The following is a 25,000-nucleotide window of genomic DNA, read 5'->3' on the forward strand; positions in this document are numbered from 1 at the left end:
TTTAGCTAATACAGAAAAAGAGATTTTTTAAAAAGGAGAAAAAGTGTTTCTTAAAGTAAAAGCACCAAATAATTGAAAAAGCTAAAATTTAGAAAACAACTGAAAACAATAATTTAGCAGATGTTCAAGTTACTAGTGTCTTTAAGGAACATTTTATTATAAGCTTGTTTAATAAGCAAGCAAGTAAATAAATAAATAGTTGTTGGGCCTTTACAATTTGCCATAGTGAAGAAGTTTAGATGCAATGAGAGGAAGAAAGACAGTATTTAAAGCAGGGTCAATAGGCATCATCACACACCAACATTTCTTTAATAGAACTTATTTTTAAAAATACATCTTAAAAGTTAAAAAATGATTAATATTTACTGAGATCTCAAGAACAAAAACTGACTTGGATATCCCATGAGATTTTGCTCTTAAAAGTATTAATTCTGAAGATCAATGAGTGTTATCCTAGTGTGCCACAGGCATAATACTATTGACTCCTGATTTAAAGTTAACTGAACACTTGTGTTTATGTTATAGGTGAATGTGGATGGATGACAATCATGATAGATGACCTGAAAACAGTACAGAACACAGAATACCTAGTTGATTCAAATAAGTAAACTTTATAAAGTTGAAATATTAGTAGGCCAATTAGTATTTTATGAGATCCTTCTCTTTATTAGCACAAAGTAGGAAAGACACTATGATTTTTTAAAAAGTATTATAAAAGAAGTTGACAATATAATTTTCAGAGATTTATTTTCTCTTTCTCCATCTCTGATTTGGACAAATGCAAGGTATAGAAAGACCACGCTCTTATAAAGCACTGAATAGAGATTATGGCAAGGAAATAACTCTGCCATGTAACTTTTCCATGATAATATATTCTTACAATCTCAAGACACCAAAGCCATGCTTCATTACTGGGGGAAATAATACTAGGGAGCAAAGTTACCTAGCAACATAATAACACTCCCTCTTAAATTGCTTTGGTTGACAAGTGGGGATATTACTTTTGAGATTAGATATACTACTATTCCACCCAATAAACACACTTCTCCAAGCTACTGCCTTCACTTCTTCCTAATTTACTCCCCTCCACCCCATGAATGCCTGCCACAATCTTGCTGATTTAGTTTCAGAGTAAATAAGAAAACCCAGTCAGAACTGGAATGATAGACAGAGAAGGGAAAGTCAATGGTTCCAATCTGAAAGTGGCAAAGTGCTTCTGCTTTTTATACTGGGATAAGGGCTCTTATTTGTACTATTCTATTCTCCAAGATACCATAAAAAGGATATTGTTATTTATAGTACAAAATATATCTATTTTATATTTAGCTAAATCAATTTTAGAACAAGAAGTATCACTTCCTTGTTAATTAGCATAGGACACAGTCTTCACACTGGCTCAATTATTATGTGATACTAAAACATTTCTGGTATGACCTGATCAAGCCAAATGGTTCTTAATAACTCAATGAGTCTCCATGTTTACCCTTCTGCCTTCTACTTCACCCCCATAAAATAAAGAAAAGGACTTCAGCCAACTTTATTTTTTAAAGGTTTTTTTCACTTCAGGTTCAGTTTTTCAAAAAACTTTTATTAAACACAAACTGATGAACACGCATGGAAATAAAACCATGATTAAGTAATCCAGTTTAAACAGCTGACTAGTTAATCTCTTATTCTTCAAGTAGCCAACTCCTATGACAATTGAGATCAGTCTCCTAACATTCTCCTCCTCTACAGAAAGATATATTATAAAATCCTAAAACCCAGCCTGGGGCTATATTGAAGTTTGAATAAGTTCCAATGTTATAAATTAGATAGGTACTGTAATTTGAGCCACAATACAGCTGCATACAATAAAAACTATTCCAATTGCCACATTTCTAAATTCATGGGCCCAAACAATTAACGTTTAATAAATAAACAACTGTTTAAGAAGCTAAGAAACCACTAAAATTTGGAAAAATTTTAATACGATACAATTACTTTAGTTTCTTGAGCTATATTCAAAATTTTGTTTAAATTTACTGCTGGAAACAAAGCATGTTTTTTGGAAAAAGTATAATAGGTCTTGATTCTCCCCATCTAAAATGCATTTTTCCCAAACATACTGATTGCATTAATGAAGAGGGAGAGAAATCTCATCAAGACCTACTAACAGACCATGCACTCACAGGCATCTCTAATTCTTCACAATACATTCTAAATCCTCCTTGTCATATTTCAGAACACAGAACTACTCTTCTAGGGTTAATACAAAGTTTGGGCTGTTATCCTTAATCATATTAACTTGGATAAAAGAAGAACCTTTTATCTTATGACAGTCACTTAATAATGTTACATGTTTGCCAAGTATGTCTGAATAATGCCAACATAAGGTGCTTTTTGCAAATCTACATGTTTTCCGAAATAAAATAAAATGCATATGAGTTGGGATTGAGGTTGGAATAGAGACAGTTTCAGACCTGGTTTAATCCTGAGAAAGATGGGTCCTGAGAAGTACTAACAGTCATGCTTCTTTTCCTCTTCCCCACTGGAGATTCTAAACACTGAACAAACAATAGAGGGTGGCAGTGCATCAAACAGTATTGCTTACATTGCAACAATGGCTGGCGCAGACAGGCAACACCGAGGCGTTAGAGAAAGAATAGGGTAGCCAAATGCCATCCTTCTTCCACCAAGCACTACAGTTTTCCAAAGGAGAATCGTATGATACAGGAAAAATTTAGATGTGGCAAGATAAATTTGAGTATGCCACTTTAAAATGACACTGCCTTGAACAGGGATAGCAATGGCAATATTTGGCTTAATAAAAAGTAATTTTGGCTTTTACATATGTACTGCCCTTCCCCCAAACAACTTGTGGGAAATAAATCTTCAGTAAGGAAGAGGTAGAAGGCATTTAGTCACCTTAAGTTCACTTTCGTAAGCATGCAGGGCTTGTTGTAGGAGAGGCTCAAAGAAGATCATATATTAGGAATAAGACAATTCCTAACACATAACATTTAAAAATAAATTTTAGAAATACAGCATTCCAATTTTATTGCCTATATTTTAGTTTATTATGAACATAATTTATTGGAACATGATTAACAAAACAGCCTCACCAACCATACCATGTACAATGGACATGTGATACAAAATCCATCTGTATTTTTTGGTAAAAGGATGAAAACCATATCAATGTTTAAAGAAACTGCTGATTTCACACCTTTAAAGCTTTAAATTCTGTGTGGATTAAACAAAGGGGGTTATAATCTTACGTATAGGATTATTTGTAACATCCAATGAGTATCTAAAATTTAATGCTTGTCACTCTAAATGGCTGATAGGACTGAAAAATGTGGTCCTTTTTTTCATCATCCAATGTGACTCTAATAAAGTCACCTAACAAAGCACATTTTTCAGACCACATTTCCACATCAGAAGAAAACAAAGTGTTGCAATGCCAGCTCACTATAACTGTCAAAGTATATGGAGAAATGGCCCAAAAAGAGAGGAAATATCAAATCAAGACTGGTTTAATTTTTTTCTAGTTATACTTCCAGTTCTTGTCAGAAAATTAAAGGACTGCATTAAAGAAACAAGAATGTGAAATTTAGAGATAAGATTCAATAGAAATAGGACTGACAGTGTCTTTTAAATTTGACTTTTGCAATTTCTTCTCACCCCAACTCCCCAAAGTTGTTTAATGCTTCACTGAACGCCTTTAAAGCAGAATTCAACAGGTGGTTGTTGGTTTGATTTTGCTCTCAAGTAATGGCTCCAAGTTGGCATTCATACAGGCAAACAAAGGTAACATTTTATAGCTAAAAGCATCGAAAAGGTAAACGCTGATGGCTTATGAAGAACCAATCTGTATGGGAATGTTGCTGCCAATATATTCAGTTCACATACATTTCCCCAAACTTCAGAATTTCTATTTAACAGCATGCTTTAAATGCATTGCCAATGCTGCCTGTCTGCTCGAGCTCAATGTAAAGTATCGCAAAGTTTACTCTCGCAAGCTAGCCAAGAATATTTCCAACCAAGTTTCAAAAGAAAACATGCATTTCCAGCTCAATTTCTATCATCCCCTTCTACCCCCATTTAAAATCCAATAAAATATTAAAATTCAGTAAGCAAATGTTAACCTATACCTACCCATTAACTGCATTCTGAACTTCCACAGGTTTGTGATTGCACAGAATGCAGTTGCATAAACAAAGCTCTGCAGTATTACAAGCCAATATTTCTTTATAAGTTGATTCTACTCAATTAAAATCTAGGTAACTGGAAGTCAAGAATCCACCATGCTAATAAATACAGCAAACAATACAAAATCCCAGTTTATGGCAAGGTGTGCTACTGTAAATCATTGATTTTGAATAGGATATTTATATAGAAGGAACTTGAGTATGCAAAGAAATAGAGCTTATATAACATACTGATTTGCTTAATTCAGGTCTGAACAAACACTGAGATCATATGATTTGCTTGCAGTAGTATGACTGAAAATCTCATCTCTTGATGAATACTATTAACCAATAGCTAACTCAAGCAGCACAACTTTTCAATAAACTGTATTTTATGATAACTTTTCTCATGCAAAAAAAGTATTAAGACTGACCTTATTACAGTGACGTCCAATACCCATTAGAAAGTTATCTGGTTTAATGTCTCTGTGTATAAAATTCTTTGTATGCACATATTCAATTCTACTGATCATCTGTAAACAAGAAGAAAATTGGTGAAATTTAAAAGCATTTCAGATATTATTTCAATAATAATCTGTCCTATAATTCAAAAATGTTTGCATCACTCCTATTATCTGAAAATAATTTAAACCAGTTAATAAACTGACTCAATGTTTTGTAAATGAATGCTTTTCAATATCAAATGAGAAAAGGAACACTATCTTATGGAGCTATCATCAACACCCCTAAAAGTGGAGATACAGCCTAAGTAAAATAAGGGATCGGTCCAGTTCAACATCTAGCTGAGTGTCTATATGCTAGTCTAATACTTTCCTGTGGAAAACATCCTTCCCACAAAATCAGTTACTTTCACTCTGGACACCTTGCAAAAATCATCTGTCTAGTTTTGTATCAGATGTCTGAGCCTGATGCTACAAAGTAACCTTGGTGTAGAGGAAGGTTAGCTCAGTGTGAAAGTAATGTTGGAACTAGGATGGGGCAGAGCTGTTAATGTGGGTAGACTGCTAGTTCTATCAACCACCATGTGAGAATAGGCAGCAATATAATAAATGAATGAATGAATGAATGAATGTACAGGAAAAATTAAATGGGACGTGGTGGCTCAGGGACTAGGACGTTGAGCTTGTTGATCGAAAGGTCAGCAGCTCACAGTTTGAATCCCTAGTGCTGCCATGTAACAGGGTGAGCTCCCGTTACTTGTCCCAGCTTCTGCCAACCTAGCAGTTTCAAAAGCACGTAAAAATGCAAGTAGAAAAAATAGGGACCACCTTTGGTGGGAAAGTAACAGTGTTCCGTGCGCCTTTGGCGTTGAGTCATGCCGGCTACATGACCACGGAGACGTCTTCAGACAGCGCTGGCTCTTCGGCTTTGAAACGGAGATGAGCACCGGCCCCTAGAGTCGGCAACGACTACCACATATGTGCGAGGGGAACCTTTACCTTTTTACAGGAAAAATTAAGATTGGGAAATGGCTTGGATGCGTGCAAACTCAAAGTAATAACCAGTAGGAAAAGATACAGGAAGAACTCCAATTTTATTACATGTACTGGACAAGGGGCTTCTTTTCAGATTATCATCTACCCAAAGAGATCAAGGTGACAATGAAGACAATTTCTCTAAAGAAAATATCCAGCTCTTAAGTGTCAAACATCTGTTGTTGCTTAAGCATTTATTATCCAGAACTGAATTTTGTTGAAAGCACTGATTTGGCATCTATTATTGAAGCTTAGCTGACAGAAGAGATATTCATGGGATAGGACTGGTGGGCATGGTCTGTAGCAAGGATAAACAACATGTCACTCTTTTGCCCTCTCTCATCATGACTGCAAAAAATAGTGCAGCTTCCTACCATTTTCAAATGGAAGACTCAAGTTTCCAAACTCCTCTCAAAATTTTGCCTCATGAACACAAGCAAGGTAACCCCATCCATTTCATGGCCCTCAACTGTCCCAAATGTTTTGTTATTATGGATTCTCTGTGGTTTGTAAATATCATGATGTAAACAAGTCTATCTAAGTCTTGCCTCTCTTGATTTAGCAAATCAATCAGGGCAGACCCTAATGCCAAATTTCAAGAGATACTTATTCTTGCCTAAAACATGGCATTACTGGATTAACCTTGTATACAATAGGCTTTGGCAATAGTTTATGGATTGTTTAAATTGGAAATTGAATGGATGGAGTCCAATCATTGCTTCTTAACCATTCAACTCCAAGAACCATTCAACTTCAAATACCCTTGAAGCACACACAATTCCAATGTGGTAGATGAGAACAAGCTGAAATTAAATTAATACAAGGTAGAGATAATGTTGATAAACAGGAAACACTGTGATTAAAATTTAGCCTATTTAGGATGGAATTGCACTCCCACTTAAAGTCCACAATCTAAGAACTCTCCTTGATCCTTAGTTGTCACTGGATACAAAATTGGAAGTGAAGAGCTGTCAGCTTTTCAAGGTACTTCAGACAAGAAACACAAATCAAGAGTATCAGCACCACCTTTTCTGTAAGATTATAATAACAGAACCTTAATTTGGAAAGCACTTCTCCTTTCTTATTTTTATTTCCTAGGGAGAGTCCGTTCTGAGAGTGCTCTCTTTCCTTCTGAGGGCCGAGACATCTTTTGCATGACCGTTGTCAAGGCTGTTCCTTTTTCTCTTGTCTCTCAAGGATATTCTCACAGACCATGACAAGAGTGCATTTACACAATTACAGTTGCTGGGCTAACTGTACTCCTTCTTGATTTTTTTTTTTTTTTTGGTGGATATTCATGTCACTTCCTATCATGACCACTGATATTTTTTCCACTATGACTATTTTTGAAAACTGCCCAGAAGGTGTAATTAGTACACTGCTGCAAAGTATAGGGATCACATGATATTGGGATTGAAAAGATTATATTGGTTGTTGTTTGCTTACTAAATGCAATTTTAAGCTATTATTATTAATCAGATATGTACAAAATCTAAATGGAATACTCAGAACTCTGAACTCTGCTATTCCTCTGGATCACACCAATCTCAACTTAGTCCAACAGTTTTCCTGAAGTAAAACTGGTGAACTGAAAGTAGTTTATGCTGTTCTTAACAAACTAAGGTTGAATTATATCTAGATCTAGTACGATCCAAAGAAAGAGAAAAATTCCACAGTTCTCTCCAGAGATGTCTATTATTCATATTCTTGACATTAATCTTTAAAGTCCTGAAAGAGCTGATGATTATCCTGTCTTCCAATGAAATCTGCTGAATAGGCTCTTCTGAAGAAGCTCTTAAATATCTAACTATTTGACATGTGAAAGAGAGTTTTCTACATTGCTTCATGGCCTACATTTAAAAGATCCACTGAAACATTTTGCTAGGTTTTAACAGTTAATTTATTAATTTTCATATGTTTTAACTTTCTGGATTTCAAAATTTGTTTCTTATCAGCATTCCTGAATATTTGCTTGAGTAGAAAAGCAGAATATAAAACAAATATATAATGTTAAGAACTATTCTGTTTATTCTATAGAACTAAAACATATTGTTTCTCTCATAAAATCCTTTACTCATTTTGAGCCTTTTATTATGTACAACATGAATTCATATTTGACCATAGAAAAATAAGTTGTTATTCATGTCTAGTCTACATATTGCTTTATATTAAAAAAACTTAAATTTCTGTTATTAACCGTGTCATGTTAAATGATCAATACCCTTCCATAGACCTACTAGAGAATTTTTAAAATAGGAGCATCTGTGGCCTGCATGCATCCTCCGATTCTCAACTCTGCAACTATACTTCCAACTCTTATCCTCAAAATAATGCAGTTAAACTTGGTAGCATAGTAGCAATCTTGTTTTCCCATAAAAAATGAGTTTTTTTAAAAAAAAGTCAATTTCTGATTAGAGTATTTCATTCAGAAAGAATGAAATAATAACAGCCGAAATAAATTTCTATTCAACAAGAAGAAGTATCTTTGAAATGTTTGCATTATACTCTCATAGTTGAATCTTTATACAAATATGCTTCATCGACTGAATGAAAATTTTGGTTAATTTTTCTTAACATTGCTTCAATATACCATCTTTTATTTGGCAGTTACGGTCCCAAAAGCATTGTGGCACAGCATGATATACAATATATGTTAATGGAGTTCTAACAAACTAAGTGATATACAAAAAGGACAAAGCAAGGCTATCCCTCTCTATTTATCTGTTTATTGCTGACTGGAAACCACTTATATTCATTTGCACAAAACAGGAAAAAAAAAAAGAACTTCTAGTACACCTTACCCAAGCAAATATTTGCACAATTTACATACCTGGTCTGCTAACATAAGTACTGTTTTCATTGTGAACCTCCGAGAACAGAAGTTGAAGAGATCTTCAAGACTAGGTCCAAGAAGATCCATGACTAGAACATTGTAATCTTTTTCTTGACCATACCACCTGCAGAGACAGAAATCATTATTAGTGTTAACCTAGATACAACTGAATAGCATTAATTTGTTAAAGGTGACTTCAATAATAAAATGCAGTGTAGTTTTCTTAAAATTTTGAAGAATCCATTTAGAATTTTTATTTATTTATTTATTTATTTATTTATTTATTTATTTATTTATTTATTTATTTATTTATCGTATTTTTATACCGCCCTATCTCCCAAGGGACTCAGGGCGGTTTACAGCCAAGTATACACATAGATAAATACAAGTTAAAACCACAATTTAAAAAACTTATTAAATACGGCCGAATATTAAAATTCCAATAAAATAATAAAACCTGATTAAAACCAAATTTAAAATTTAAAAATTCTAGTCCAGTCCTGCGCAAATGAACAGATGTGTCTTAAGCTCGCGGCGAAAGGTTCGAAGGTCAGGAAGTTGGCGAAGTCCTGGGGGAAGTTCGTTCCAGAGGGTGGGAGCCCCCACAGAAAAGGCCCTTCCCCTGGGCGCCGCCAGCCGGCACTGCCTGGCTGACGGCACCCTGAGGAGTCCCTCCCTGTGAGAGCGTACGGGTCGGTGAGAGGTATTCGGTAGCAGAATTATGCTGCTAATAGCATAGAATATGGTTCCCAATAGCATATGGTGCAACAGACAAGTATTAACTTTCCACACTGTCTAGCATTTAATAATTAATACACAGTGTCTAATAGTCTCCCTTATTCCTTGTTTGGTTCTGCCTTTGCATTTGCTCCTATAAGCAGTGAAAAAGCCAAGAATTATGTATATGCTAAAATATATATGCACAGTAGTATGATGATATTGCAACTTGCATCAATATTATAGTCTCAATCATCTGGATAATTCAATTAGTTTATAATCTAATTTTGAATTAGATTAAATTACTTTAAAAGCAACGTCGAAATAGGCAAAAAGGTATTTTGTAGTCAGGAGGCTAGTTTATTGCATTAACATGAAAAGCAACAATATATGTATAATGACTTAAATAATTCCTCATTCTATATTGCAAATCACATACTGAATATAAAACTTGATTATATGTCTCCAAAATCCTTTTCCATTTTATGTTTGTATTTTCAAGTCCATACTGCTCCACTTTGCTACAGAAAGCATAGACAATATATGGTGCTGTATATACTGGGGGATTACAACTACAACTGTCCATTACTGTAGGAGAGCAGAGGTCCCATTACCCAACCACTTTAAAATAAATTCTGAAAAAAGGCAAATCTGCAAAATAGTGAATCTGCAAAATAGGTATTAAGCAGTTGGTTAACAATCAAAAGTGAAATATTTTTAGAGGTGAAATAGAATTATTTTAAATTAGGGTGTGAAAAATGACAACACCAATACCTTAAATGGCCTAGCAGGAAGTAAAACAAGGTTTCCTAGGTCAAGTCCATCATTAAATACTATGCTATCAAGATAGCATAAAAGCAATAATTGGACTGTATGTGTTGATCATCAAAAAATATTTGAGGAATCCTTGGTGCTCTCTGAACCTGGCTGTTTTCTTGCAGACATTTCATTACCCATCCCATGCAACATCAGGACTCAATCCAAACTTCTTTTGAATATGAAAATGTTTAGCCAAAAATGATCAGGCTCAAATTATTGTATTTTGGACATGTTATAAAAAGACCTAGCTTTATTGAAGCCTATAGTGCTAGGAAAGAAGAGAAAAGAGCAGCCCAGCAGCAAACTGGATGGATTTAGAATCAGTGACAATGGGTACATGATTGGAAGCTCTGAAGAACCAAGTTGGAGATAGATTGTCCTGGAGAGAAAAGCTATTCATTGTGATGAATATAGGGGTATGTATATACATATTCATCTTTAGTATAAGAAACTTTACGCAGAAAAGAGACATAATAAGTCAAATGAATCAGAGGCATGAAATAAAAAAGAAAAGGGAACAGAACTAAAACCAACATAATTCATTATACTTCTCCATACTTTTCTAGCCTTAGCAATTATTCTTGCTACCATATACTCATATATCATTTCATAAAAATAAAAATGAATTCTTAAAAAAAATGGCATGCTATTGCCAACCTGAATGGAATACTGGAAGAAAAATGTGATGATTTAAAAAAAATGTGTAAAAGTTCTCCCAATGGAACTTGCCTCTAATGGAAAAAAAATGCAAATTTAGGGAAATATAATAAATCTTAAAAATTAAAATACATTTTCTCATTTAGAATGAACCCATTATTTTAAAGTACTACTTTATCTATGGTTTTTTCCTCCCCCAAATGTTTTCAAATAAACCATGAATAAACAGTATTAGGCAATTGCCATTTATACTGTAAAGAAATCTATATTCTTTATATTCTTTATATAATTATATAGATCCATTACAAAAATCTATATACACTGTACAACTGTACAACTGTACTATACTCACTGTATTGAACAGAAATGGTATCCTCAAAAAGAATGGATGCAAAATTAACCAATGGTATAAAAATGCTAAAAGTGCAATTTCTAGTATAACTAGAAAAATGTTTTAGCATGGATGTGATTTGCTTTTAGAATACAAGACCAGCGCAGTTTATTCAATATATGTGCATCTATGTCTGATAAAAGAAAGAGATGTTGTTCCCATACAAAAAGGAAAAGTAGCAAGACTGACAAAAATAAAAAAGATTGAATGAGATTAGCTTATTTAGTATGCCTGGAAAAATATTTGGGCAGTATTTTAATTGAAAAGTATAAGAAGTAGTGACAAACTCAACTTGTGAAATGCAGTAAGGCTTCGTATCAGGCATATTTTGGTCTTCAGCAGATCACCGAGAAATATATAAATTGAGATAGTTTGTACATCTGTGGATTTAGAGAAGGAATATAGTAAAACGAATATATAATCTCTGTGCAAATATGGGATTGAAGGTTGGCTTTTGAACAGTAAAAACACAGCTCACTATGAAATGCTTAGCAAATGGTTCAATGCTGGTTGTTTAATGAAGTATTTCTTAATTTTTTTTCACCCATGACTTTGTTTTTTTCTTGTGGCTAGTCCAGTTGTATCAGTGGAAAAGATTGCCACTTATACACCTGACTTTTAGTATTGCCCATTACGTTTTTCACTTGTGATCCACTTGAAATATCCTAGCCTCCCCGCCCCCCAGCTACCTATCAGAATAGAGAAACAGAATTGGAAGGGACCTTGGAGGTCTTTTAATACAACCTGCTGCTCAAGCAGGAAACTATACCAGGAGTCAGCAACCTTTTGGACCTCAGGGACCACTAAATTCATAATTTTAAATCCCACAGACCACTAATATGATCTGCCTAATGACCGGCTGGGTGGGCGTGGCTAGGTGGTCTTGTGACTGGGTGGCCGTGATCAACTCGATGTCACTCATATAGAGTGGCACCTCGCCGGCCTCTACTCGCCCCTCCCCTCCCAGCCACTCCTCGCCTCCTCACCCAGGCTTCTTAGGGCCCCAACAGGAAGCAGTTGTTGGAGCTAAGCAAACACCCCGAGAAAGAGTTGGCAAAACAGCTCAGTTCAAATTGGATCTGACTGAGAAGGAGGCTCAGCAGAAGCACCTCACTGAGGGCTATAAGCATAGGCTTTCCAAGCAGAGGGAAGACCTGCGGGAGTGCAAGGCCAAGTACTGGCACCTGGATGCTCAGCAGGCTGAGATGATCAGTTAATTCCAGGCCATGAGGCAGTCCCACTGGAACAAGGCCCTCTGACTCTTCACCACCAGTAGCACTTCCCTCCAGCCTTCGCCCAAAGCCCTACACCAGGAGGTTGAAGCAGACCCCGAGTGGAATTTCTGCCCCCCTCCGACCCACACAAGAAGACCCCGAAAGGGGACACTCTCTGCAGCAACACTAATGTTCATTGCATGTATCTAGCCCAGGGGCTGTAGTTTGAGGACCCCTAAATTAATGCAATATAAAAAATGCAAATAATTTTTCTGCAGACCACCGAAATTTTCTCACAGACCACCAGTGGTTCACAGCTGCTGGTGACCGCTGCCCTATACTGTCTCTGAGAAACGGCTGTCCAACGCCTTATTAAAAAACTCCAGTGATGGGAGCACCCCACAACTTCTGGAAGCAAGTCGTTCCACTGATTAATTGTTCTAATTAATTGTTCTAACTGTCAGGACATGTCTCCTTAATTCTAGGTTGGATTTCTCCTTGATTAAGTTTCCATTCATTGCTTCTTGTCCCACCTTCATTATTAACAATGGCAAATAGTATCCTTCCTTAAGCAGATGAAGTGCTGAAGGCTTCCAGGAACTGCGAAAACCACCTAAAACTGGGCTTTAAAGAGTTAAAACAGATTTAGTGTGAACTGCTTGCCAAATTTTGTTCACATGATCACAGGGATGCTGTAACAGCTGGAACTTTGAAGACCAGTCCCTTTCTATCTCTGATCTGTTGCCATCGTATCTCTGATCTGTTGTTGAACAAGTAGTTGTAACTCAAGGAACATCTATACAGAAAAACTGATCACAATAACATTGTGTGTTGATGAATAAAAACTATGCGTGAATGAAGACTGTAATTTTTGGTTAATTACTGTTTCTGTTGTTTGCTCTGGATTGTTTTTAAAAACTATGGCTAAGATATAAAAACACTGGGGACATATAGGTTTAAATCTATCCTCAGCCACAGATACTTGGGAGAGTCAGGATTATTTCAGGCCAATAAATCTTTCAGACCAACCCATATATAAGATTACTATTATGAAGAAACATTGGAAGAGAAAACAGGATATAAAATGAATGACTAAATATTTAGATCAACAGGCTTAGAAATTCCTAAGATTTACAGTAATATGAAACATTCCCAGAATAAAAATCAGCATAGTTTCCTCTTGTCATTATCTAAATATTCCCCAAGACCATAAAAATGAAGAAAGTAACAGAATAACAGAATATCTGAATGGAAATATTCTATAACCTTTTGATCAAAAGACTCAGAATTGGACCATTTCAGCACTAGTACTTACTTAACCAAATGATAACATACAATGTGTTTCAGGAAAATTCTTGTTTACAGAAATACAACAGTATTTTGCTGGTTTAGAGAATGGGGTGTAAAGTGGAGAACAAGGCTCTCATCACCTAGCCTTCTACTACCGTATTTCCCCGAAAATAAGACCCAGCCATATATTTTTTTGAACCCTGAAATAAGCGTTTGGGCCTAATTGCCATACAGTAAGGTTGGGCTTATTATCAGGGAATGTCTTATTTTGGGGAAAACAGGGTAGTATTTAAGAGCCTGCAAGCAGTGGGGTAAAATGTGGCTAGAGCCCAGCATAAGTGAATGTTGATATATGGAAAAATGTTTCCTTTTTTGGAAATAAGAGGTGTTTTTTTAGAGGTTTTGAGTGGTTTTATTGTTGGCAATTTGGCACATGAAATGGACAGCCATGTATGTCTGTTTTAAAATAAACCCCATAATTCAGAAGTTCCAAGTTATAAATGCAATTTTATAGTTGTTATAGCTGTTATAGCTCTGTTATTGTCAGATTTTGTAGGGTCCAACTTTTCCAAGTGCATCCTAAAAATGTTACACAAATAATGGTCTTTTTCAGTTCATTTACTATATAATCCTCTTCCCCCAATTATGCATTATTACACATGCAACTACAAAAATGGATTAATTAGATAAAGAAGTGTGGATTTGACTCAAAAGAAAGGGGACAAAAAGGTTGGGATTGGTGCAGAAAAAATATTTGAGTCTTAGAAAAGTAAAAAACATGAATTAGGGCCAGTGCAGTGATTATATTGACTGTTAGGTAGAGATGGGATTACTTTATATATGAATTTTGTTATTTGGATTTGTATGGCTTCAATTGATGTATTGTTTTACATCTGGATGTAAGCCATCCAGAGTTTTTATTGGGATGGACAGCTATGTAAATTTGATTGATAAATGATACACAGGCAACAGATAGGAAGAGAGTTAGCTCTGTAGGCAAAATGAGCGGCATATAAATTTATTAAATAATAAATAGATACTATGATCCTGGTTAGTTAGATATTTCAATTGGCTTGGAAAACCAGCTCCTAACTCTTTTGGACATTGGGACAATTTCCAATTTCATAGATATTGATAAAGCAAATACATAGTAATGCCCTAGTATTTATTTAACTGTTCTGTCTTCTTCAGATTCATTAATGAAATTTCACAGATATGTTGGCCAAGAATTTTGTAGTTTGTATGGATGATATTGTTTTTTTCAGAAGACCATTCTCTACATTCTAAGTATGTCATCCATGCAAAAATAAATGTTATACAGTACTAAATTTCAACAAACTGCTAACTCAAACTCTTAAAAAAGATTGCCAATATAAGTGGTCTGTTCAAAAGCTTTGATAAAGCATGAAGATTTATGTTATCTTGCAACCTTTTACTTGAAACTCCTTCTGGTTGAGTGGAACTATATTTTCAATAGAGCTACTGGCAATAAAGCAATGTTTCAATAAAGAAGACATTTCACAGAGGCGGCTACCCATCCAGAATAGGTGTAAACAGGTCACAAGAAATTGGATCATCTACAGCAGGGGTCCCTAATCCCCGGGGCGTGGCCCACTATCAGACTATGGCCTGTTTGGAACCGGCCCATGCGATTGTGCAGCTCGACTTGCGTGAGCAGCAGGCCGGTGTGCTGCTCAACTTGGGAAAGGGAACACCGCAGAAGCTAAGGACAGGAGAGCTTTTGAATGGGATTCACTTACAAGATCCAATTCTCAGATTTCAGATGTATATCTTCTAAGCCCTACAGACTGATTCCTCTCCTTTCTCTGTGATTAAAGATTTTACAATGCTTATTTTTATGTTCCTTTTCCCTTCAGGGAGATGTATTACATTTTACCATGGAAGTGACACTACAGGATATGGTGGAGGATGAGAACTGTTCAAAAGATTACATTTTCTTCTCGAAAGTTTTGGTGGCCAAGGGTGAGGGTATATTTTAAAGACATGTTCACCTGTGATGTCTGTTACCAGACCAAGTACACTACTGCTAAACTGACCAGTTAGTTTCAACCGCTCCACTCATTTGCAGGACCACAGATTCTTGAATTATATTACTGATATTCCAGAAGTGCAAAGATTTGGTGGTAATGGATCTGCTTAGTAATATAGCTGATTTTGTTCCATGTACACAGTACCAACTGCTGTAGACATTGCAAACGCCTTTCTAAATATTTTTGGTATGCAGGTAGTCCTGTCTTAACATCCCTATAATAGCAATACAAAGGCAAAAAGACAATTCTGGAAGGCTTCCAATATCCAATCAAATTTGCTTATTCCTAGTTATAGAAAGGATTGTCACTTATGATAATTTTATTTCAGCAGTTTTCAATTTAAAACTTTATTTACATCCCAAATATGTAATCAAAATTATCATCAGACAATAGTTATAAAATTTATAATTTATAATCTATATTGACAAATAAACAATTCTACACTACAGAATATAATGGCAACCAAAACAATAGACCTAATTTCATTTTTATTTAGGTCTAAAACATGCCATTTTGTTACAAAAGTATTAGTCAATAGGCATTGGGTGGATCTCTCTTACTTTTTGCCAAAATTACCATGTTACAATCTTGTTTTTAGATTTAACTCTGATGTTTTTCTTATTAGCTTAGATTGTAGCTTTCTAATCCTTATTAAGTTTGCATTCTCAATTATCTTGGTTAATTAACTCCTAATGTTGACATGTCAACTTAATGTTTTTGGCAACATGAAAATGCCAATGTCATCTTTGAGCTGGGGGATTACTTCTGTTTTAGCCTACAGCACTAGTATTTCCTTTTGCCAAAATGCTAGTCCCTAAATTAGGACATAAACAACATTCAGGGTACCAGAATATTATTTCAAGAACAAGGACGATTTCAGAAAAAGTTTTCACAGATATGACTTCATGTGTTGTTTTCTGAATTCTAGTTTTTGACATACAAAATGCACAAACTATTTCTGTACTAATTAAGCTCTGCAAAAAAAAAAAAAAGTTGCATCATGGAGTAAGGTTCTATTCAGAATTCTAGCTAGCCATTCCAGGACATTCCAGTTTGTATCCCATTCATTTTATTTTACATTTTCTGTGTGCCAACTGTAACACCCTGTGGTCACCAAAAATGTTCAGTTCTCATTAACTTAAATGACAAATGTTCTGATAGACAATGTTGGTGCTTAAAAAGCAATGACAATGCAGTTTTATCCTGATACTATATTGCCACACAATTTCAATAACTGCAGTTTAGTGAACTCTTTTATTCACAATTCATATGTAGAAGGAATCAAGTGTGGTACAATTTAGGACTGGAAATGTTACTTTCAGGTTTTTACTGGAATACAGGCTTAGATAATATACTCTGTATTGCTCATAAACAAGTTTGCAATTTCCAAATTATGGTGCATAACATTCTGAAAAAACCGTCAGTGTTATAAAACAGATTCTGCTGTTTCATTTCAAGTAACTGACAATGCAAAATTATTAGCATCACTGAAGAAGCAAAGTTTTGCTTTTCTATGTTAAGTATATGCTCTTCGATAACATCATCAACAACCTAAATTAAACACTTACCTATCTATATTTAATTACAGCTGATTGCATAAAGCCCTCCAAATCATCTTACAAAAATTAAACAATATATAACCAAAACACAGAAATATTGAACAGAATTAAAAACTAACCAATAATGGTTAAAATATTTTAAGAACTTAATATCTGTATAACAATGATTTATGCATATTCATCCAAAAATTATCTACATAACTATGAATTATAATTATTTTTTAAGCTATAAGCTGAGAATCTCAAGAAAATGCTATATAGGGTACACAAGGAAAAAAAGCACAAATTTATTTTATAAACTACAATCTTGAGTTTCCAAGTGTACCAATAGTATGTTGTTTTGTTTTCCTTCTTCTAACTTCATCTTACCATATTAATTTTTGGAAGACTAGCAAACACTGTTTGTCAGTATAAACTTAAATGCTAATCAAAGAACTGAAAACTCATCAGATGCTAACTATGTTAGATAACTGAAACAATGCATTGTCAATTTAGACATTAAACCAAATCATAAATAGATTTTTCTTTCTCCTGAACTGAATAATCAGATCTAACAAACTTGATTCACATATCTAAAAAAAAAGGTAAGATTTCTTTAGACAGTTTATTAAATAAACTAGAGTGGCTAAATTCTAACATCATGCTATGCCACAAACCAAGTTTTATAAACCACAATTTTATATTTAAATAAACTATAAAAGTTACAAAAATGTTTTATCTTGTGTACATAAAAGTGTAAATCCACTTAGTGTAAACTAATGATATTTATTCAACATTTAGAATATAGGCAAAATTATACAATATTCAAATTTTTTTCAAAGTCTTGGGTAATTCATTGCTAAGTAACTGGATATTCTTCAGTTATCATGATATAAATAATAAGGCAAAAACCTCACCTGCATTTAGCAGGACTAGACATACTTAAGGCAATATGATCTTTACAGATCAATTGATCTGACAAAATTAAACAAAGACTAGTTTAAGTACCATACTTCATCAAAGCATTTCATATTTTATTGTAACTGTTTCAGCCACATAAAATAGAAACAAAGAAAAAAGTCCCCAGCACCCTTCTTTTCGCCTCAGAATTTAAAAACCAAAAAAAGTAGTAGTTCTATGTTGAGTGCTACAAACAAACCAGACCAAAAAAAAAAACCCCAGAAAAAGTATTTAACAGTTTTTAGAAAACTCCCATTATGGAAGTATATGTTTCATCCTCCTCCTATACTGCCTTCCAGGAATTCAAGTCCAATGCATCCTTTTTTTCTCTCTGGAAGATGCTTAAAGGAAGGATTGTAAAAGAAATCATCAGCTTCTCTCTTTAAAAGTAAAAGCACCACAAATCTTATTCTGAGCCGGTATATTATAGTGGTTAAGATCTGGATTAGGCATGGAGATCCAAATTCTAGTCTTCCCTTAGGCACAAAAGCTAGTGGATGACCTTGGCCAATCATTTTCTCCTAGTCCCCAAACAGTATCAGCTCTGTGACAAGCTGGCTTAAAAGCAAACCCTTCATCAACTCATGCACTGATGGCTTTGTTGTGGGAACATACACAAAGCATCCAAGCAGACCCAACAATCAAGCACGACAAATGCTAAAAACCACTATCATAGATTGCAATCTCCCATTCCTAAGAGGTCTGTAAGGGGCGTGCATAAGCGCACAAACGTGCCTACCGTTCCTGTCCTATTGTTTTTCTTTTCTTCTTCCTATATATGTTTATATGTGTATATACTATATAATCTTTTTGTATGATGTTGTGACAAAATAAATAAATAAATAAATAAAATAAATAAATATATCCCTTTTGAAATCAACTATCACCACCAACGTAGGAGATATTTCACACGGAAGATGAAGGCCAATCCAAGAACTCAAATTGGATTTGTTTCAAAGTAAACCCCTTCTTAATCTAAATTGTGTATGCCTAAATCGACTCATCGTTCTTCCAGGATCCAATATTTAAAAGTTTACCTACAAGATTACCTCCTTTTAGTTCCTAGCACCTGGCAAGATGATAAAAGCAAAGAAGAAAAAAAGTAATTTCTACCTACGTAGTAGAACATTAAAGGCAGGGAAGGAACTGTTGGTCAGAAAAGGCCCCATCCTGAGAAACACACATACAAGAAAATTGCTGTCCCCGACTGCCAGCATTTGCACCTTACAAGTAAATTGCATTTTACTTCAGAAGCAATAAAATACATAAATAATCATAAAGTCATATTCACATACTTGCTGAACAAAGAATTTTGTTTTTACACTTAAAGGGCTAAAAAGGGCAGAACAACAGCAAAAAGCAAAATTCACAAGATTGAACATCGCTTTACAGCAAAATGCACTTACTAAACCAATACTATACAAAAATATAAATAGAATACACATCATGTCAATCTGCCTAGCAAGATAATTAGCATAGTATTTTGAATTTTAAGTATATCTGAAGTCACCACAAAGATGCACAAGAGACTACTGAGTACAGTTAAGATAACAGACCAACAAGCCAATCAGAACTTCCGGTTTGCCCTTTCAAAATGATCACATAAACAAAAACTATGTTTTTGAGCCTATGTTCAAACAACCAAGGAAATATGTGGGCCAATCAACGTGTATTATACTGATACTTTTTAATTTAATTTCGTCTTATTTTTCTAAGAAAGTTATGCACATAACAAACATGAACTCCAACTTCCTAAGGGAATTTTAATCAAGACACCCCCCCCCCCAGCAAAAAAAGTGGTTCACTTTCTTGACAGTTGAGGAAATAAGTTCCTTAAAATGCTTCCTGCTTTGTCCCAAAACCTCATCTCCAGATCACTCTACCCAGTCTAAGTCAATAGCAATAGGAGCACAACAGGTCCTTCCACCTCTACCAGCCTAAAAAGGAAAATTCAAAGTATAACATTCCATGCTGAAAGACAAAACACTCTTCCACTCAAAATAGCCATGTTTTGTTTTGTGTTGTTTTTGAACCAAAATTCAATGAAGAAATGTGTTTTATTCTGAGTCTAAAACTGTTCATTCTTTTTCAAAAATAAATGTTTTGTTCCATTCCAAATGTATTTGTTAACAAAGACTGGCTGAGTCTTTGTTAGTAGACACATTTATCAAATTGTATGTTATATATAACTTTTAAACTTGTATAAGCAATATCAATTTCCTTAAAGTACACACCACAAAAAATTCAAGGCAGCTAAACAGTTTACATGCCTCTGCAATTTTTCTTGCAAACTCTGTACTGTAAATTCAAACTGATTTTTAAGCAAAATCACCTAGCTACAGAATGATAACTTCACTTAACATAAGATGGGCCTGAACAGAGCATTTTAACAAAGTTAATAACAAGAGACAGAACATAAAAATCTGTTACACAATACACAAAATTTTATCTCAAAATTAAGTAGTGTAATTACAGCTGAGTTAAAGGAGGGAGTAGTTGCTTCATATGTGTCATCAAATAATCCCATATTCATTCTGTAAAAGACAGAGCTTTATGTCATAATACTTCCTTGCAGTTTATGAATTTCACAACTATACAGCCTCCTCTAAAGGCAAAGATATTAACATTTCCTACTGTAGTTTAAAATGCCAAAGGTTATTTATACATAGAAAATTCAGAATAAACCTAAACAGCAACTTTTAAAAAGTCAAGATTTGCCAACACACACACAATCTTAGGTAAAAATGACACATAACACAGTATGTATCATGTAAAAGAAATAAAAACTCTTCCACAAAGATTTTAGAAAAAATGTGCAGTTCCTTTAGCAACCTGCATATTTCCATGTTGTAATATACTAGCAATATTCAATATTAAACTCCAAATATTTCTCTTCAGATATCTATGGCACAGATCAACAGTTGTAAAAGTTTCAGAGACTATAAGTATTTTAATGAAAATATTCCTTGAATCCTTAATGCATTTCCCTTATCTAGATATTAAATTCTTTCCATTTCCAAAATCAAGCATTCAAATATATCTCAGAATAAGATTCTAGAAAAGTACTGATCTTCAAAGAGCAAAAAAGAAAACAGCTGTTTCAACAAGAGTATATAATTAATTCAGTGATGTATGGTCTTCTCAGTAACAGAAAGGGGCTTCTACGTATCTCCTCTCCCTCATCTTCACAAGCCCATTTTTCTGAATATCTCATTAATATTATTAAAAGGGAATAGGAAGAAATAACATGCCCTAATTCTCAGGAATGTTAAAGTACTGACATCCGCCATTTTCTCAGCAAAGGAGGAAGACATGTTGGAACAAAAACACAAAAGAGAGCAGCCATTTCTATTGGTACATCCCAGGAGTTGCCAGCTACCCCCCTGTATTTCAGAAAATGATCAGATAATTTAGTTGGGGGGGTATGAAGCAGTCAAAAGAAAAGAAGCTCTCAGTATCTTTTATGCATGTAGTTTAGCATAACACTAGGTAACGTATAGAGTAAATACTTCCTCTAACGCAGAACAAAGTAAACTGATCCTTTAAGAGAAAAGTAGTAAATATTCCCACCTGCCTAAAGCTATAGTTCTTACCTTATATGAGGGATGCCAACTCCCCCTTGCAGAATCTTGTATAGTTTGCTTTCATATAACAGCTGGGGATGCCTGGCCTTCTGTGATTCTAACTTCACAGCTACTTCCTACAGTGGAAAAGGAGACATGGGGGTCAACAGTCCTACTAATCAGGAGGACTACATCTCACTGCTTCACAAAAACTGAGAATAGGGGAAATGATTTGTATCATCCAAAGGATTAGGAATCTCTGCAAATATATTCCACACAATACTTGTACAGAAATCCATTCTTAAAAAGAATGATATTGGGCACCTAAAGTTACTCTGGAATATGTTAAAATCGTGTCCTATTTGGGGAGGGGGGGAAACGGACGACAAGATCAGGATGACAACATGAAAAAAACAAGCGCAATCTTTCTACAAGCGTGTTTTTTACTGGTTCCCAGAAAATAACCAGTGCGCCTATGCGTTTTGTATTTACTTCATACATCAACTACCCTACACAAAATGTGGGCATTTTGTGTAAAAAGGGGCACTTCCCAATCCTTTGAATTAAAACACTGCAATCCTACAATCTTAGTTTCGGTTTTTTCCCCACAGAATTTTAAATTCCTACTTGGCAGGGGAAAAAAAGGCATCCGGCATTTTGCTTTTAAACGTTACCAAAATGCCAAAATTAAAGCAGGGGGGAACGAAAGCCCAGCGGTAGGTTCTCCAAAACCGAATTACAGACAGGACGGACGGCCAAGACCTCAAAATAAAGTGCAACCTGGAACGAAGTCCGTCCGTTTCGAAAGAAAAAAAAAAAAAGCTTCCTCCCAGCCCGCCACTCTTCCCACGCAGCGGACAGCCGGGGCCGGATCCGGAGCCCGGTACGTGAGCCCGCCTGGACTGAAGGCGACCTCTACCCACTGGCGAGGCATAGGAGGACATCGAAGGAAAGAAGGCAGAAAAGGGAATGGCCCGGGCACCGGTCAGCCCTTACCTCCCCGTTGGTGATATTGATGGCCAAGTATATGTCCCCGAAGGAGCCCGAACCAATCTTCCGCACCAGCTTGTATTTGTTCCCGACAATGAACTCGGCCTTGGAGCCGCTGCTGCTCGCCATGGCGACGGAGGGGATGGGGGGGATAGGGGTTATTTCCCACACTTTTGAGAGCCCGCGAGTATTTCCAAGGGGAGCTCCTGCTCGACCACGGCTAGGGACGGGACAGGGGAGGGCTGAAGGAGGAGAAAGGGCTTCGGTCTCGGCGGCTTGGATCGCGCTAGGCCTCTCTGGAGGGTGGACGTCCCACGCACTTTCCCGGCTGACAGCGCGCTTTTCCCCTTCTGAGGAACAGAAGGGGGTCTCGGAAGGGGGGGGGAGGGAGGGAAAGAGGGAAAAGAAAAGCCCCAAGCGAGTCCGTCCGTCCGCCGCCACTAACTGGCGCTTCACTCGGCCGCCGCCATCTTGTCTGTCTGTCGCGCTCTCTCTCTCGCTCGTTTCCTCTCTCGCTGCCGATATCCAGGACACAAAATGCCTCCAGCCCGCGACCGACGCTTCTTCACCGCGCTTAGTACCCTGGGAAACTGGAAGGAACACCAGGCTTGCGCATGCGTCTCCCAAAGGGAGGAAAAGAGGACAAGCAGGAAGTATGTGTGATCTTAACGCCTTGGCAGGGCGAGGCCGGTTCAAAACATGCGCATGCGCAAAAAAGGCGGCGGGCTTGTTCTTTGAAGCGGAGAAACCCCGCCCTCCGTTACAAGGGGGGGGGATTAGAATTACGCAGTTACCATCGTTCCACACATGCAAAAAAGGTTTGTTACTGTACCTTTCAAGTACAAAAAAAAGGGCTGATCACGCGCATGCGCTTTCTGAAGCAAAGGTGCTTTAGGAACATGTCGTGAGAATCGTGTGACTAGTATTCTGGTAAATTAGATTACTCCCACTTGTACCTATTTCTATCAGCTATATTATTTGTGTGTGTATATGTACACACATACAGACATAGAGGCATACACATATACTGCCATCTTGCCCTCATAAATTCATCAACACTTTTTCTCTGATAAAGAGGTAGGCAAAACAAACCCAGAAATTGGAGAACTATGCTATTTCATACAGAAAGGAAAGAAACTTAGTATGAATCTTGTGTATTAATTCAACAAAGATTAATCACTGTTCCTTCCCTGAGGTACATGATGTGATCATTGTTTTCTCTCCAAAATGAGAGGATAAATGAATAATGAAGTGTAAGCTCTTCAGAAATTTTCAAAAGTAAAGGGATATTTATAGTGCTGTTTGGATACATCCCTTATGATTCCTGGAACAATGCAGCCATTATTTATACATGTATATATAATTATCCCTAAGATTTTATGTGGCTAACAATAAAAAAACCACAAAAAATAAAACATTAAAAATGGTGAGGATAAAACATACAAGTAGTTCTCAACTTAAGATCTCAATTGAGCCTCAAATTTCTATTGCTAAGTGAACCATTGGTTTCACCAATGAACATTGCCCCATTTTACGACCTTCCTTGCCACAGTTGTTAAGTGAATCGCTGCAGTTATTAAGTTAGTGACACAGTTGTTAAGTATGTTGGAAGAAATATCCATCTGGGTTCAGTTCCAAGTGGGGACAAAGACACTGGAAACATGGAGACTGCTTGGAAAGATGGTTTAATGGTGGTCAAGATCACACGGCTTGAGTTCCTGAACGGAAAAGGGCTGAGATCCTGTGTGCTCCCTGGCTTTATGCTTTTTCTGAGCTTTGAACTTTCTGGGGCACAGGAAGAGTATCCTGATTGGTTGTCAAACTTCCAGGTGGTCTAGGGGTCTTAGCTAACATTGTAGATTGTCTCTCAAGCTTGCCTGAGCCTTGCCATGTGGTGAGTTTCTGTTGCTAGATGGGTCCTATTATGTTGCAGATGATGATGATGGCCCATTGACAAAGGTGGGGGGAAATGAGTGAGCTTGGCTGAGGCTTTAATGGCCCATTGACAAAGGTGGGGGGAGTCAGGAAGCTGCTTTGTCTTTAAAACATGTTTCTCCATTTCTCATCCAGGGAAATATATTCCGCCTTTTAAATATTTTCTAAAATATTTCATTCTTCTAGGAGGGGGGTGGGTGCTAAATTCCTACAAGTGAATCTGACTTCCCCATTGACTTTGCTTATCGGACGGTTGCAAGAAGTGATCACATGACATCAGGAAACTACAACCGTCATGAGTCAGTTGCCAAGTATCTGAATTTTGATCAGGGGACCATGGGGATGCTGAAATGGTTGAAAGTTTGAATGGTTAC

At 36.0% G+C, this 25,000-nt stretch overlaps 1 protein-coding gene across 7 annotated transcripts in view; it reads right to left on the reverse strand.

Annotated features, from left to right (window-relative positions):
* The window catches only part of CSNK1A1 (casein kinase 1 alpha 1), a 36,868-nt gene extending 13,515 nt beyond the window's left edge, over positions 1 to 23,353 (reverse strand). For 3 of the 7 annotated variants that reach the window (XR_009153144.1, XM_058166453.1, XM_058166450.1), the window contains exons 1-5: positions 22,698 to 23,353; positions 21,732 to 21,838; positions 8,499 to 8,625; positions 4,607 to 4,705; positions 2,463 to 2,546 (exon numbers count right to left, since the gene is read on the reverse strand). Coding sequence is in view for 6 of the 7 variants with exons in the window: in XM_058166453.1 (XP_058022436.1) it covers positions 2,463 to 2,546; positions 4,607 to 4,705; positions 8,499 to 8,625; positions 21,732 to 21,838; positions 22,698 to 22,820 (540 nt within the window). In the remaining variant the exon portion in view is untranslated. The remainder of the gene's footprint in view (positions 1 to 2,462; positions 2,547 to 4,606; positions 4,706 to 8,498; positions 8,626 to 21,731; positions 21,839 to 22,697) is intronic. The other 4 variants (XM_058166451.1, XM_058166454.1, XM_058166452.1 and 1 more) reach the window with 4 other exon arrangements.
* Positions 23,354 to 25,000: the final 1,647 nt, after the last annotated feature.

This window comes from Ahaetulla prasina, chromosome 2, assembly GCF_028640845.1.
Source record: "Ahaetulla prasina isolate Xishuangbanna chromosome 2, ASM2864084v1, whole genome shotgun sequence".
In the NCBI taxonomy this organism is placed as follows: Eukaryota; Metazoa; Chordata; class Lepidosauria; order Squamata; family Colubridae; genus Ahaetulla; species Ahaetulla prasina.